The sequence below is a fragment of the Ursus arctos genome, unplaced genomic scaffold (assembly GCF_023065955.2).
Source record: "Ursus arctos isolate Adak ecotype North America unplaced genomic scaffold, UrsArc2.0 scaffold_14, whole genome shotgun sequence".
NCBI lineage: Eukaryota > Metazoa > Chordata > Mammalia > Carnivora > Ursidae > Ursus > Ursus arctos.
In genome coordinates this window covers 29,688,477-29,704,678 of record NW_026622808.1, presented here as the reverse complement: position 1 = coordinate 29,704,678, position 16,202 = coordinate 29,688,477, and the positions used below count along the sequence as shown (strand labels likewise).

Here is a 16,202-nt window from a genome sequence, read left to right as displayed (position 1 = left end):
CTACCCAGGCGCCCCTAAAAACTTCTGTTTAAATTAAGGTAGAACATACAGAGAGCAATGTGGATCAATCCAATGGTACAACTTAACGAATTTTTATCATTGCTCACTATCAAGATACAGAACATTCCCGGCATCCCAGAAGATTCTGTTCTGCCTTCTCCCAAATAAGTATCTGCCCCTGAAAGGTAACAATATTCTGAGATCTATCTATCCCCATAGATGGGTCCGACTGACTGAACCTGCAGTCTTAACCATTATGAAGCCTCTCTCCAGAATTCTAATTCATTTCTGTCGTCATTTAAAAGAAATACCTCTTCTGTCGATGTTTGTTCCTTTATGACGTTTAGCTAAAACTTAGGACAAAGAAGGCAATGAATACAAGTGAATACAGTGAATCCAAAGAACGAGATGTGTCCAGGCATTGAAATATCTTGACTTGATACACGTTATTTTTTTTTAAATGTTTTAAATAAGGGATGCCTGGGTGGCTTGGTCGGTTGAGTGGCCGAATCTTGATTTCAGCTCAGGTCCTGATCTCATGGTCATGGGATGGAGCCCCAGGTCAGGCTCTGTGCTCAGCAGGGAGTCTGCTTGAGGATTCTCTCTCTCCCTCTCCCTCTGCCCTCCCCCCCACTCATGCACATGCGCCCTCTCTCTCTTTCTCAAATAAATAATCTTAAAAGAAATTTTTTAAATAAATAAACTTTTACTAAGCAATTCTAAGAAGAAATTATGCTAAGCATTGTCCATTTGCCCCTCAAATCCTCTTTCCACCCTGGTCTGCACCGTAGGAAGCTGACCTCTGCGCCTGCACTCCCCTGGACACTCGCCCTACACCTACACTCAAGCAGTCAGAGGCACTCTGGCATCTTCCCAACTGGGGTGCGTCTGGCGGTTGGTCCCAAAGGCAACGCAGCCTCTGTCACACAGGCCTCTGCTACTGCTCTCCCAGTTCCAATAACGCCCCCTTCAGCCTGGGCTGGCAAAGATCTCCCTCTGCGGCCAGCGCCAGGTGCTTGACCACTCCTTGTGGGTTGTCCTAAACCCTGCACAAAATCAGTCCTTTCATCACATTTTCTTCAATAACCGCTTTCAGGTGTGCTCTTTACTTCCTGCCGAGACAGGACTGATCTAGAGATACATCTAAAAATTAGGAGTGGAGGACAGACTAACCCATCTATGGGCTGTGCTTTTACAACTAAAACATAGTGCATTCACCGCAAAATGGAAGACTGCGAAGCACAGAGGCAGAGGGGGAAAGGTATGCACCGAATGAGCTTTTCCCTCTCCCTCCACCGTCCTCGAAAACCTCGAATCCATAAATAGAGACAAAATATAAGACAAAAATATTTCAGATCTAAAAACTCGAGGTCTATAAACTAAGCATGGTTTACTTATCTATTATCATTGCCTGTATTAGGGGTTATGACACAGTCATAAAGCTCAGTGAGCCAGGTTCACAAGGGTGATGGTGGGTGTCCCATCATTTCTGCCCCCCCCTTCCCTTCTTGGCCTGTAGGTTCTCAGGGGTGTGGGCGACTATGGGCTCCGCTGGGGATTCTCAGGGTTTTTCCATCTTGAATTCTCATTTATCAATTCTCCTCTCTGTTACAGGGGGGCTTCAAATAAAAGGTAAGGGGCACCTGGGTGGCTCAGCTGGTTGAGCATTAAGTTTGGTTTCAGCTCAGGTCATGATCTCAGGATGGGGATCCGCACTCAGTGGGGAGTCTGCTTGAGAATTCTCTCTCTCCCTCTTCCCCTGCCCCTCCTCCACTCACATTTTTCTTCTCTCTCCCTCAAATAAATAAATTAATCTTTAAAAAAATAAAAGATAAAATGAAAGGACCAAGTATTATTTAGGAACATGACAGGTCTTTCAAGAGCCCCCATCCCCCCCAAAAACGATGCACGACTAAAACTGTATAAAACAGAGAAGAAAGCAAGAAAGCCTACCTCTGAGGATATGGGAGAAGCAAACAGCACTGCAGATTGCAAAAACAAATAGGACTTTATTTTCTTATCAACATTTTCCACACAGCCCGGCATCTCTCAGGCTCTAGGTCACAAAATACAACGAGGGAGATGTGTTCCGAAGAGGTTTATACATTATAATAAGACTCTCGCATTGAATGAAAAGACCAATAAAAGCAAAACACAACACCAATTTTGCCCCCGTGAAAGTCCTGAGGGGAGAGGAACAGCACCATAGGAAACAGCATCTCAAATCAAAGACGTATCAGCTGGGAGAACCCACTGGCGTTTTTTCCCAGGACCACGATCCGGCCCATCCTCAGACTGGCAGGGTTCAAGTGCAGTCTCTCCACAGCTTGCTAACCCAGGGGGTGAGCCAAACGCAGGGCCACCAGGGTCCTGGGCGTATAACATGTGCAGCCTCGTAAAGCCCCCAGGACCTGCTTCCCAAATCCCTTTTCTCAGGTCTCCATTCCTACAAAAGTCTCTATCATACAGCTTCCCTTGAAACCAGGGTCTTCTCTCATCCAGCATTCCTGGATTTTCACGTCTTGAACACTGACTCTGATGGACACCTAGATTTCTACTCAAGCACAGTCTTGCTACATTTAATATCGTTTCGGGACAAGGTCCCTGACTACAGTCCTTTCCTTTCCTGGTTGACCTCTGTTTGCTATCACCCACTAAAGCCACCTCTGTGCTCCCTCAGCATTAACTAGCCTTATTTGTAAAACACAGCCTGTACCCGTATTTCGAAATCAACCTTAAATCAATAAATGATTAAATCAACCCATGATATCATGAAAACCCCTGCAAACACACTGAACTCTGGGAGATTTTGCCCACTGCTTCCCTCACTTAAGTTACCTGGGAACATCACAGAAGGAGCCATTCCAAGTAAGAGCAATTTCTCCAGTTGACCACGGAAGAGTTAAATACCAGGATTCATATTTTTGTTTGTTTGAGTGATTTGTGGGAAGCTTTCAGAAAGCCCCTTAGAAATGCACCCCGTGACACAATCAAACCTCAATGAGCCAGGTTCACAAGAGTGATGGTGGGTGTCCCATCATTTCTGCCCCCCCCTTCCCTTCTTGGCCTGTAGGTTCTCAGGGGTGTGGGCGACTACGGGCTCCGTTGGGGATTCTCAGGGTGTTTTCATCTCGAATTCTCATTTATCGATTCTCCCCTCTGTGACACAGCAGCTGTGTGGCGTCTACTGCCCCAGGGAGCCTCCTGTTCCAATCCTCCTGCTTCATCTCATCCTCCCCCTCCACTTGGATCCTCCTTCCCCTTCCTTCCCTGGGCCTCGCCCTTTACCTAGGACGCCAGTCCCTTCTCAATCACACCTCCCGCTAGCATGCTTTCGTCTCCTGGCCAATACCTCACTCCTCAGGCCTTTGGCTACTCTCCATCGTCTTCCTTGCTGCTTTCTCCTCGGGCTCTGCTTTCCCACTACCAAAAACCTTTCCTGAGTACGATGTGAGGCAGCTGTGGGTTCCAGAAGGATGCTTTAGGATATTGATTTTTTCAAGGTCCATTAGCTTTTTTTCCTGACAAAACCACACCTTATTAAGGAACACCACATAGATCTTATTAAAAAATCAAACTCTCAATATCCATCTTGCTCCATTCCATTCAGAATGGGCCTGGGTTTGGACTGAGTGGAGAGAGGAGCGTTTCCAAGGCGACCGGTTATTTACTGCCACTACGTTCCAACGCCACCAGGGGGCAGAGCGGGAGAGGCTGCCCGCCTGCGCACAACGTGTGGTCCTGTAGGCTCCCCAGAACGCAAGGTCTCGCTGCAAACCTAGCTCGCTCAGGTGAGTGCATTAGCTCCGTGCCCCGCTGCCTCTGAAATCATGCAGGAGCCCAAGGACAAAAATCACAGATCAGCTGGCATCCACAACTCCCTACAACGTTCAAGCATCACAGCACCCGCTCTACTAACTGTCTCTACCACATCATTTTTTTTTTAAACCAGAGAGGTGAAATTAAGGTTCTGCCAAGTGGAGGTCTTCACATTCATAGTTTTGGCTGAAAATATTTTTGTTTCGCGAGAGCAAGAAGAGATTCCGTTTGCAAAGGAAATGAGCCTTTTGATGGATGGCACTCATTAAGGACAAAAGACTTCAACACTCCAGCTATGTTTGGTAATGCTCTGCTAAAATGCTCTCGCCAAATAGAAGTTCATTTAGACTGCTTATACCAGAGCTGAATTTAAGGGTTAAGGCTATCTCCGATTTCAAAAAAAGTTATGACAATGCTGTTAGAGGCAAGGCATTAATAGGCGGGTTATTTTTGGCTTAGTATGTTTCACAGGGAATGCTACCGTGCAGTCTTTCTAGAGTCAATTAACTTTCTGGTGTTAATTTCAAAAGTTTGTATTTTGAAATAAGCCCTCTGAACGGAATACCAACTGACACCAATTCGTTTTATGTTTTAAAGCCAATTTGGAAATAGCTAGCCAATAAAAGGAGACCTACATGGAATATAATACCTTGGATTAGGGCTAAGGTTGATCTTCAGACAACATACCGAATGTGCATTTTTTGCACTCTATTTATGATTTTTCCTTAAGATCGTGGCTGGGTGGACTCAAAAAAATTAATACACCAAAAACCTTTCAGGCAACAACTAACAACAAAAACACAACCTTTCTTAATGAAATCCAGAAAATAAGCTACCTTATTCTTCCCTAATACCTGGCCGTGGATGGGCTGCCTTAGAATTAGCCAGGAAGCTTTAGGAACTTTTTCCTATTTTTCCAATTTAAACGAACCATGATTCCAGGTAATTCTACAGGCATGCTCAGGCAGGCATTTACCGAGCACCAACTGTGTGCTAGACATCCCGTGTTCTTCCCAAGCACCGGCTTGGTTAATCTTCAGGGAATCCGGGAGAAGAGGCTTATGGCAGGCAGAACAATCACAAAGATGTGATGTCCATGTCCTGATCCCCGAAATTGGTGAATATGTTACCTACACGGCGAAAGGGTCTTGGACGATATGATCGAATGAAGGATCTCGAGATGGAGAGATTAGCCTGGATTAACCAGGCAGGCCCAAAGTCATGGCAAAGACTCTTCTAAGAGAAAGGGGGAGGGAGGCAGAAGAGTCAATCAGAAGGAGATGGGAGGACGGAAGCCCAGAGCAGAGAGCTTGCAAGATGCTATGCTCTGGCTTTGAAGATTGGGGATGGGGAGGCAAGTGGGGTCAAAAGTCAAGGAATGCAGGCAGCTTCCAGAAGCTGGAAAAGGCAAGCAACCAGATTCTCCTCTAGAGTCTCCAGAAGGAAGGCGGCCCTGCCGACATCTTGATTTTTATCTCAGTGAGACCCATTTCATGGACTTCTGACCTCCAGAACTGTAAGACAATCCATTTGTGTTTTAAGACGACCCCGTTTGTGGTAATCTGTTACAGCAGCAACAATAGGAAATTAATACAAGTTGTTTAAGAGAGAAGCTGTCAGTGGGGACACTGGACTAGATTCCCCAGGGGCATGCGTCGCGACAGGGGTGAGGGTGTAGGGGGAACGAGGAGAAGAGAGACATCTGGAGCCAGCAGGATGGCCGTGTCCACGTAATGAGACCCTCTCCCAGAACTCCATCTTTAAAAAAGTTATTTAGCTCCTAAGACGCTGCCTGTGATTGGCTTTGGAACGAACCCAACAGTGACGAGGTTCAGTTTCCTATTTGGGTTTGACGTGCTGTAAAACGGAGGTACCATGAATACACCCCGAGCGCAGAGACAGAGGCCAAGTGTCCGATGTATAGGAATATTACGATAAATATTCAATATCTTCAAAAACTCAACTGAAATAGAAAATAAAGTGACAAAGAATAAAATCCTAGGAAGGAATATTACACAGCACATGTAAGGGCTCCATGCAAGAAATGTTGACCCTATTAAGTCAATGTACCCCATCATTTCAACATCCCATGCATGTAAAATAAACAGTAACCACACCCCTGAGGCGAGGGAACATTGGCTAATCCAATACAACTGTTTACACTCTTCCAACAACTGTTTACTCTGGTTTACCCACAGGGCACCCTCTGCTTTGCTGGGGCTTTCTCTGGCTTACTCGGATCTGAGTCATCCTTGCTGTCACCTGGGAAGCATAATGTAGCTCATGCTATCTCCTCTCCCCTCTGCCTTGGACCCATGGGTGATGCCAGTGTGCAGGTCCCTTTGGGATGTAATGGCTGGAGCAAGGGAGGCTCTTCTGGAAATGTGCCTGTCAGGCTGCCAGGTCAGCACGGAATCTGGAGTGGAGGTGGGACTCTAGGATGCTTTCCTACTGATTCTCCTTCTACCCTTTTACTTCTGACTATTGAGTAATGCTCTTAAGAAAAATTATCCACATCTCAGAAACAGACCAAAGGGACTAGGAGGTGTCCTTTCCATGTAGGCTGGGGCCGTCTAACGGGCCCACATCCCCCAGGATGATCTGATTTTCGAGAGGTGGGTGCCTCTGTTTGACTTCCTGTTTACTATGGTTTGAGTTATTTCACAATCCTGCCCGGGTGCGACGGGAGAGGGTAACTTGTAGAAAACTTATTCCAATGCAAAGGGTTTCTGTCTGAGAGTAATGCCAACGGGCTCCCACGCAGTGCCAACGCAAATGATGTGTCTGACAGCAAAGACAGCTCCCAAAGTTAGGTTTACTGCCTTGTAGGCCATGAAGTGGCTTGGATTCTATTAGCGGATTCACTTCAGTATTCCTTTGACTCGATAAATCTCTGTTCCTTGAAATCTCGATTTGAACCATTCTTAACATACGACTGGTTTCCTCACTAATTAATGAGTTGGATAACATCTCTGATGCCTGTTCATTTTGTATTTGTGTGGAAACCAGGTGTGTAACTTGGGGAAACCATGCTTTCACAATACAAAAAGATCTGCCGTGGGCAAGAACTTGGGACAGGTATTCTCGTCTCTCACCATTCCCCACCTGAGGGGGCTCCGGGCCCAGAAACAGCTACGGCGTTTTAAGAAATTAAACTGACCCAGGAGAGTCTACAGGGGTGGAACAGCAGTCATGATCCAGTTCCACAAACTTCTCCATCAATTCACCCCAAAGGCTAATGGGGACTCAAGTCTTCCTCCGAAAAAATAAAATCAGCTCAACAACAATGTATTTTAAATCATCGACATTTTAATATTCTTGATTTAAAGACGGGAGCAGGGGGTAAGGGTTATTTACGTTGGACAGTGGTTCTCAAAGTGTGACCTCTGGGGGTCCCGGAGGCCCTTTCAAGACCCTGGGGTCTGCAGGTGAAAACTCTTCATTATAATAATAAGACCCTGTTTGCCTTTTTCCTTGTGTTCACATCTGCACTGAGGGTGCATAAGTGATGGTGGGTGAGACGGTCGGCCCTCAGCATGAAGCCAGGCGGTGGCACCGGACTCCACGAGGGGTCCCTGGATCCTTTACCACCGTGCACTCCCAGTAGAAAGGGGGAAAAAAAGTCAGTTTCACCACTAACGTGCTTGACGAAGCAGTAAAATGTATCCGTGCTCTTAAATCTTAACTCTTGAGCACACATCCTCGTCGTATTTTCTGTGATGAAATGGGATGTAGGCCTAAGTGCTCCCACACAGCACAGTGGGACAGTTGTCTCGAGAACAAGCACGCACGCGACTGTTGGAGGGGCAAGCAGGATCAGCCAGTTTTTTTTTTCGTGTAACTATGTTTTTATGTGAAAGAGGGACTGATGATAAACTATGGTGATTGAGACTTAGGAATCTGGCAAACACGTTCGCAAAAATAAACAAAGTGAGCCCATTGCTCCAAGGGAAACGACGGATGGTTTCGGTTGCCAATGATAAAATTTGAACTTTGAAGGGAAAAAAAAATCAGAATTGTAGAGAACTTGCATCCGCCCACCATGAACTTCACAGCTTCCCACCACTTAAAAACTCTTCTGAGGGTATTCTGAGATGAAATATGGCAACATTTGGAAGATCTGCGTAACTCACTAGACCCGGGTTTTCCAAGGGACCGGTGCACGATGTTACAAGATGATGCACGGGGAAAAAAAAAAAAAAAAAATCCATTCAAAGTGCAAGACAGGCCAATGCATTTTAATGTAGCAGAGTATAGACGTTCATTGACGTTTCAGATTTCACACTGCAGCTAACTCTGAAGAAACCACCACTTGCTGAGTTTTGGTGTCGTATCAAAAAAAGAACTTCATAAATAGTCCGGAATGGTTATCAAAATATGCCCCCACTATGAGCAGCTTCTGTCCGTTGGCTCTTCTGGTATTTACCATTGTAACTTTAGTAAAATCACACTTTGATTTTGGCGTATTACCTTCAGACAGTTTTACTGAAGCTCTGCCATGAAATATGAGATATTCAGCATGATCACGCAGCCTTCCTTCCAGCCCCGACCCCTCTTCTAGTGTCTGCGGTCTTTATTACCTTGAGCTTTAATAACTCCCTTTCTAACTACTAAAAGACGAAACGAAACAGACGTACAGCTCTAGTTCTTCACCACGCCTCCTTGTTATGAAAGATAAAGGGATCACCTCCCGCTTGCTTCTACTTTTCTTCCCCAATTTCACCTCCTGATTTTGGTCAGCCATACGATTTTCATGTTGTCAAGGTTGACGACATTTTGGTTTTATTCTGAAATTCAAACTGAGCCTTCTGCATTTGTCTCCATACTGATTCTAAACTTTTTTTTAAAGATTTTGTTTATTTGTGAGACAGAGAGAATGAGCAGGGGGAGGGGAGGGATACAGGGAGAAGCAGACTCCCCACGGAGCAGAGAGCCCCACGTGGGGCTCGATTCCAGGACCCCGAGATCATGACCTGAACCAAAGGCAGACGCTTAACCGACTGAGCCACCCAGGCGCCCCTATGAGAGCTGTTCCTTAAATAGCACCCCAAATCTTCCCCAGGCCACACAAGAGAGCTGCAACCACCCACGTAGCAGATGAGAAACCATAATTCCTAGAGTGAAGTTACCCAGGCTGAGTGAGGTAGCTGAGCTGGGACTGGAGAAACTTCCTCTCTTCCTATGCTCCCTCCTTGACGTCAGGATAGGCACTAGACACCTAGTGGTGGAATTCAAGACAGACAGAAGCCCCAGGCCTGGCTCTAATAAAACTGAGATTTACAAAAATTTTACAGTGCAGCTAACTTTAACTTACCTCCTTTTGATAGGCCAGCCCAGCTTCGTAGAGCTTAATAAAGAGGTACTGAGTCCATTTGTAGTAATCTGGTAAACAGGTAGTTATTTCCTGCCAGAGAAGGGGAAAAAAAAATCACTCATAGGCCATTGTAAACATTCCCCCTCACCCCACCACGAACGTACGCACTGGCCTTGCGATTCACTTTTAAAAAGCAATCATACCGCAAAAATATTTACCAACCTATATATCTTCTGCCAACTCGTAAAGTGAGGGAAGAAGCAATTCGTTCTGGAAAGAAAGCTATTACTGAAATGCCACCCCTACCTTTCCCGGGGTCAGTTTAATGATAAGAAACTCATCGTCTCCTGCACACCTCTCCCTGGGGCCATGCAAGTAACAGGTGAATGATACTGTATGAAATTGGGCATTACCATTTTTGTCTGCATGTATTTTGGGGATCCTGACGCTAATTCCCAAACGTAATTCATTTTGAAAGCAACCACAAAATTCAAGAGGAATAGTTGCCTGCTTCAGTCGGGTGTCATTTGAAAACAAATCTTGTGTTTCTACGTATGACTGGGCACTGGAAGCTTTTTTAGACTTATTTATATTCCATTTATTCCATTAGGTGAATCAGGCTGTTGCCTGGTCAGGAAGACCCATTAAAACCATTATTAAAAATTAAACTTACTGAGAAATCACCTGGCTTGTATTTCCATGCCTAAATCTAAGGTTCCAAGAATTTGTCCTGAAAACACATTTACTATAGAATCTTTAAAAACAAGTTACTGATCAACCAATCTCTAAGTTGATAAAGCCAAGTAAGCATAAAACCTCTACGCTGTCACACTGTTTCTTTTCGAGTGGTCCTTAACTTCAAATAAATAGCTAACATAGAAATGAACGTAGGGCAGAGACCATTCTAAATGGTTCCATCTGGAATGGACTATTGATATAAGGCGTACTTCTATCAAAAGTGCAAACAACTCAGTCATTCTTCAGATGAATGAATGAAGACACAGTTGAAAACCCAGGAGGGGAGGGCAGGCAAGTGGGCCAGGAACTGGGCAAGGTGTCACACTGGGGCCCCAATGGGCTATTTTTCTTACATAAGATTCCTGGGTCCTTTTATGTGCTATTTTGTAAAAACAGCAGCGTAAACCCTGAGAAAACAAGGAATTCAACTCTGATCACTGGCTTCCCTCCTCCTGTTGCAAGGCAGGTAGTGAATAACCCGCCAGTCTAACAGCTTGGCTGGTCCCCGGCGGGCCGGCCCCACACAATGCCAGAGCTGGGGCCCCAGGTCTGCAGGAATGTCACACACCCAGCACTCTGCCAACTCAAGAATGGGCCCAGCACACAATGGGCGGGCTTATTCCCCCAAACCTCCAAATTCACCTTCTGAGATTTCCTTATCTTTTCTCTACCAGCTCCCTGCCCACCCCCAGCCCTTGCAGGCACAGCACAGAACTCATTTTCCCCAGTCTTCCAAACAGGCCACTTAAGAACTCTCATTTTCTAACAAAACCCAGGGCGGGAAGCTATGCTCTGTATGTTTGTTTTGCTCGGGTTGAGGCACCCCCAAATCTAAATGGATATAAGAATGCTTGCAGGTTGTTATATGTTAATTAATTGAATTTAAAAAATAAGTAAAAAAAAAAAAAAAAAGAATGTTTGCGTGTTGAATCAAATTGGTATCCCCACATAGGTTTCACAAATGAAATTCAAATCACGTCAGTCCCCAAGATGAACTGGGGCAGTGGGGGGTGGTGGGGTGAGGGGGACTGGGTAAAAATATTCCCAGACCTTGTTATGGTAAATGTCTTTTAAAATTCTCATCCATTAGAAGTTAAAGGAAATACGTGAAGCAAATGTGACCAAAATCATGACAACATTACATGGAGGGGAGGGGAGTTCTCTTTTCTCTATTTTTCTATATATTTAAGTTTTCCTAAGGGGATATCAAAATACTTCCAATGCATACATATATGTACATACGTGTACATGTTTTAGCCCTTGAATCTGCCTCCGTATTGAGAAAAAAATTAAACAGCAATAGAACAGCATTATTATCTCCACCTTGGTTTATGGTTTTGAAAACCACTTTAACCTAAAATAGAAAAAAAGATGATAGGGGCGCCTGGGTGGCTCAGTCGTTAAGCGTCTGCCTTCAGCTCAGGGCGTGATCCCGGCGTTCCGGGATCGAGCCCCACATCAGGCTCCTCCGCTAGGAGCCTGCTTCTTCCTCTCCCACTCCCCCTGCTTGTGTTCCCTCTCTCGCTGGCTGTCTCTATCTCTGTCAAATAAATAAATAAAATCTTTAAAAAAAAAAGAAAAGAAAAAGAAAAAAAGATGATAGATCCAGTCAGGAAAAAAAGAAAAAGGAAAAGGTTGTCATCCAACCAGGCATTAGCCTACTTTCAGTCAGCCGCATAATGCAGAGTGCCTTCTCCTCGGAAGCGGAAGCAAGGGGAAGGGAGGTGAGGGACGGGGGACTATGGGCCCCCTTCTCGCACCCTGGCCTCAAACTTGGCTCTGACCTGTTTTATTTATATTAGGTTTCTGCACATATTGTTTGAAGAAAAAGTAATGTCAGCTGCTAAAAGAGTACAGCTGGAAAACCACGGCTCCGAGGACCATAATCCCCTCCAGACAGTTTGATTTCAGTGTATGTTCCCTCACCTGCCCCCAGGGCTGCAAGCACCGGAGGCCCGCCCAGAGGAGGTGGGCGATGCCCTGAAGACGGGACCTGCCGTCCTGCCTGCCTGTTCCCATGCCCAGCCGGTACCCTCAGTACCGTGCACTCCACCCGTGAAGTGATGTCACTGCAGACACTCGCCAGGCTCCCCAGGGGCCAGTCCCAGAAGAACCACGACCGTGGTCCAAGATAGACCCTGCTCGGAAATGCACTCCCTGAAAAAGTTATAGAACCCTTCTGGAACCTCTCTGGATTTGCTAACTTTGAAAAACTCCCCAAAACCAAAATAGCTATTTCTGATCTTCTAATGCCTCATCTCGGTACAAATCATCCAAGACATCTTTCTGGAATTAAACTGCTGAGAAGCTTTAACTTTTGTCAAGTGACTAGAAATTCCATGTCAGGGGAACTATTTACTCAAAACCCAGCCCTGTGGACAAAGGTCTTGGGCAAGGGGGGGAGGGCTCACAAAGATGTTAATGGCCCTTCTTCCTTTCTTTCCCTAAGAAAAGGATTCTCAAGGCAGAACCGCCTCTCTCGGGAGACATCTCTGTCACTACTGTAGTGGAAGTGCTACCCTACAGTGCACAAGACAGATCCTAGAATAAAAAATTATCCAGCCCCAAATGTCACTAGTAGCAAGGGGAGAAACCCTGCTGGAAGGGTTTTGATCTTTTTTTTTTTTTTTTTAAGATTTATTTATATATTTATTTGACAGCCAGAGAGACAGCCAGAGAGAGAGGGAACACAAGCAGGGGGAGTGGGAGAGAAGCAGGCTTCCCGCTGAGCAAGGAGCCTGATGTGGGGCTTGATCCCAGGACCCTGGGATCACGACCTGAGCTGAAGGCAGACGCTTAACAACTGAGCCAGCCACCCAGGTGCCCCTTGATCTTTTTATTTTTTTTTTAAGGATTTTTATTTATTCGTCAGAGAGAGAGAGAGATCGAGAGAGAGAGCACAAGCAGAGGGAGAGTCAGGCAGAGAGAGAAGCAGGCTCCCCGCGGAGCAGGGAGCCCGATGCGGGACTCAATCTCAGGACCCTGGGATCATGACTTGAGCCGAAAGCAGATACTTAACCAACCAAGCCACCCGGTTTTGATCTTTTTAGTTTTTGAGTCTGTGACCACAGGCAGATAAAGGGAGAGTGAACAGAACAACTCCCTGGCGGGCATTCCATAAAAAGCCACATAGGCAGAAACACAAGTTAACTTAGAATTCCTGCTCCAGCTGGTGTGATGGCATCTCTCCCAAGGACGTCTTGCAGCCTTACACAGAAATGCTATGGGACACAAACTCCTTGCCCTTCTACCAACTCCAAGACCACCTGGAGGAGAGGCCTGTCAAGTCCGGGGGCGGAGGCAGCTGTAATTCCGGAACTCTGTTCTGCATGCGAAGTGCTACTGGGAAGTGAGCGATCGATTTTACTACCTAAATTTTCAATCGTGTCATATGTCTGCAAGTCATTGCCTGACTTGGCGAATCTCACGTAATGCCATCACGTAGTGACTTTCCGGTCTTGAAGTCGGAGAGGCACACGGTTTTCCTTGATGCCACATCAGGCTACTCCCCTCCCGGGAGAGAGTTGTTGAAAAATGAGAGTTTAAATAGTGTCTGTTAGAATCCGCCCCCCCCCCCCACCCAGGCCCAGCCCTGACGGTGACCCCAAGGGGGAGCCCTGGGTCCGTGGCTCCGTTGGCCACGGCTGTCCACGAGCTGTGGGGTAGCGCCAACCTGGTAAGACCTCTCCACGCGAGCCCCAGAGAAGTCAGGCGAAGGATGTGCACTGTCTTCCAAATCCCTCTTCATTCCCCTGCCTTCCAAATAAGCCAACGCCCACGTCGCTGTAGATTTGTTTTTAAAACAAAACCAAGCAATTCGAAGTGATAGCTCCAAAAGCAACGCAATTCAGCCGCACGCCACACAGGTTTGTATAAAGGTGGCGACCGTTATATCCCCCTGAACTCCTGAACGCACAGCCTGGCTGTCAAGAGGCTAGATTTATGAATCTGGGATCTCAACGAGCACAATTCCTCTGCGCTGCAATTCTGCATTCTACAACGCCGGGTTTTCAGCATTCAAAATATTTTGCACATTCACAGCCAAACACGGAGCCCAACGCGGAAGGTGAGCTCCCTCAGAACACAAGTGGGGCTCAACACGTCATCCTTTGAGGCCCGCCGTCCATACCTCACTGACCACACAAGTGAATACCCGAGCCGGGCTTGCCAGGGGTTCCCGCAGCACACCGAGCCGGCCGTGACCGAGCCTAAGAAGGTTGAGGCAACTTTGCTGTCTCTGATATGAAACAGCACTTGGTCTGTGAAGGAAGAATCGGGGTGGTCAGTCACCTTCTGGGTACCTCACTGAGGCCTGTGCAGGTTCACAGCCCTCACTCCGTGAAGACTCTGGAGAGAGCAATATCTATGGGAAAGACATTCTACTGTGGGGCCAACTGACTTGGGTTCAAGTCCTAACGCCATCGTTACTTTGTGGCCCTACCCAAGTGTCTCCATCTAGAAAACTGGGGTAACGAAGCCCATCTGAGTGGGTGTTCTAAGGACACACTCGGTAATGGAACCAGAGCACGCACTGGCCACCCAGGAGGGGTCGCCGGGCTATTTCCCTTGGCTTGGTCCACGGTGTATCACGGAGCAGTGAGGCCGGCTTCCTTGTCACACACTCAGACGCAGGGGCCACCGGGACAAGGAGAAAGGGAGGACAAAGGACCTAACTCATGGTCACTTAGCATTACTATCCCTTCCCAAATACTGACCTTCTCACTACAAAGAGATGGTGTTCACGAGGGAAAGGCCAAACATGATCCAGATGGAGACCGCCACACAAGGCTGTTCCGTCCGTCACCGCTGGTGCAAGCCCCCCGCCCCGACACACACACACACACACACACACACACACACACACACACACACCCAGGTGGGGAGAGCCAGGCAAGTCAGAGCCTCTCTGCTCTGGCAGGATTTGGTTGGGTCTTTGTTCCTCGGTTCCCTGGCATCTCTGACAGAGACGGGTCCCAGATCACAGAACAGCGAACACCACTCAAAGCCATCATGCATTTAATTTGCCTTACAGCCTCACCACGTTCAGGTTCACTCTCAAGATTAAACACAATAAAACAAAAACCCGAGGCCACGTGTTTATTAAGTCAGCCCTTCAACAGCCCGGTACACTGGGACATAAACACGGTAAGAAAGAGGAGCAATCGCCCCACGCGTCCGTTTCCAGTGGAAAGACATCTGCCACCTCTCCCCAATCCCTGTGAGCCTCCTGCCTTCAAAACAATGAGGCCTGGAAACAGAGGAGAGAGGTGTCCGCGTCCCTTTTTAAAAAACTGAGCTTCTATACCGTGCATTTGTGTCAACTGTTCCTTAACTGCATCGCATCCAAAGGAAATGTATGGTAATGACCTTGTCTTTTATTCCATTTCAGGTTCTCCAATCCTAGAGGGAAGGGGCTCTGAAAACACAGCATAGCTCAAAGGACAGAGAAGCTAACCTCAGGACTCATATTGTGCAGCTGAAGACAAAAAAAAAAAACAAAACCCCAGGCTGCATCAGATGTTCCTCACTGGGGCTGGTTCAGGGTTCCAGTCCACAGCTCCGTGCACCTGCTGCTTTGGAAGGAGGAAGAGGGAGAAAATCTGCCGGAACGGGACATGAACGGCCACCCCCACACTAAGTCCTCTCAACTTAGCACTGGCTCTCAAACTTGGTGGCACCTTGGAACGGAGCTGCGGAAGTTCCTGGTGCCTGGGTCTCACCCCACCCCCAGAAATGTCACGAGCAGCCAGGGTTGAGAACCACTGCCAAGAGCTTCCCCCCAAATACATCTCCCTCCCAAATACTGCATCAGCGCAAGATCCGGTCCTACCCTTGTGTCTTCACAGAGCTCAGTCGGGCTTTGACAGGAGCGAGAGCACAACTGAGTCGATATGCGATTTTTTTTAAAGATTTTATTAATTTATCTGACAGAGAGAGAGAGAGACACCCACTGAGAGAGGGAACACAAGCAGGGGGAGTAAGAGAGGAAGAAGCAGGCTCCTAGCAGAGAAGCCTGATGTGGGGCTTGATCCCAGGACCCTGGAATCATGCCCTGAGCCGAAGGCAGATGCTTAACTACTGAGCCACCCAGGCGCCCCCGATATGCGATTTCTAACCAGGTCCCCGGCGCCCTGTGCTGAGAGGGCTTTCTCTACCAGGCTGCCTGGATTCCTGTCCTGCCCAGCACAGACTCGCTCCCTTCTCACAGTGAGTCCTCGCCCTCGCTGTCTTCCCAAGACAAACACACTCAGGAAATAATAACAAATAACCACTTGAAAACCCACCTCTCTAACAACACACACAGCAACCTGATTGGGTAACTCCCTAAGCT

General features: G+C 47.1%; 1 protein-coding gene across 2 annotated transcripts in view; it reads right to left on the bottom strand.

Annotated features, from left to right (window-relative positions):
• The window catches only part of LARS2 (leucyl-tRNA synthetase 2, mitochondrial), a 143,926-nt gene that overhangs the window by 81,090 nt on the left and 46,634 nt on the right, over window positions 1–16,202 (bottom strand). For both annotated transcript variants that reach the window (XM_026500640.4, XM_044384796.3), the window contains exon 6: window positions 9,134–9,223. In XM_026500640.4, the coding sequence (XP_026356425.2) occupies window positions 9,134–9,223 (90 nt within the window). The remainder of the gene's footprint in view (window positions 1–9,133; window positions 9,224–16,202) is intronic.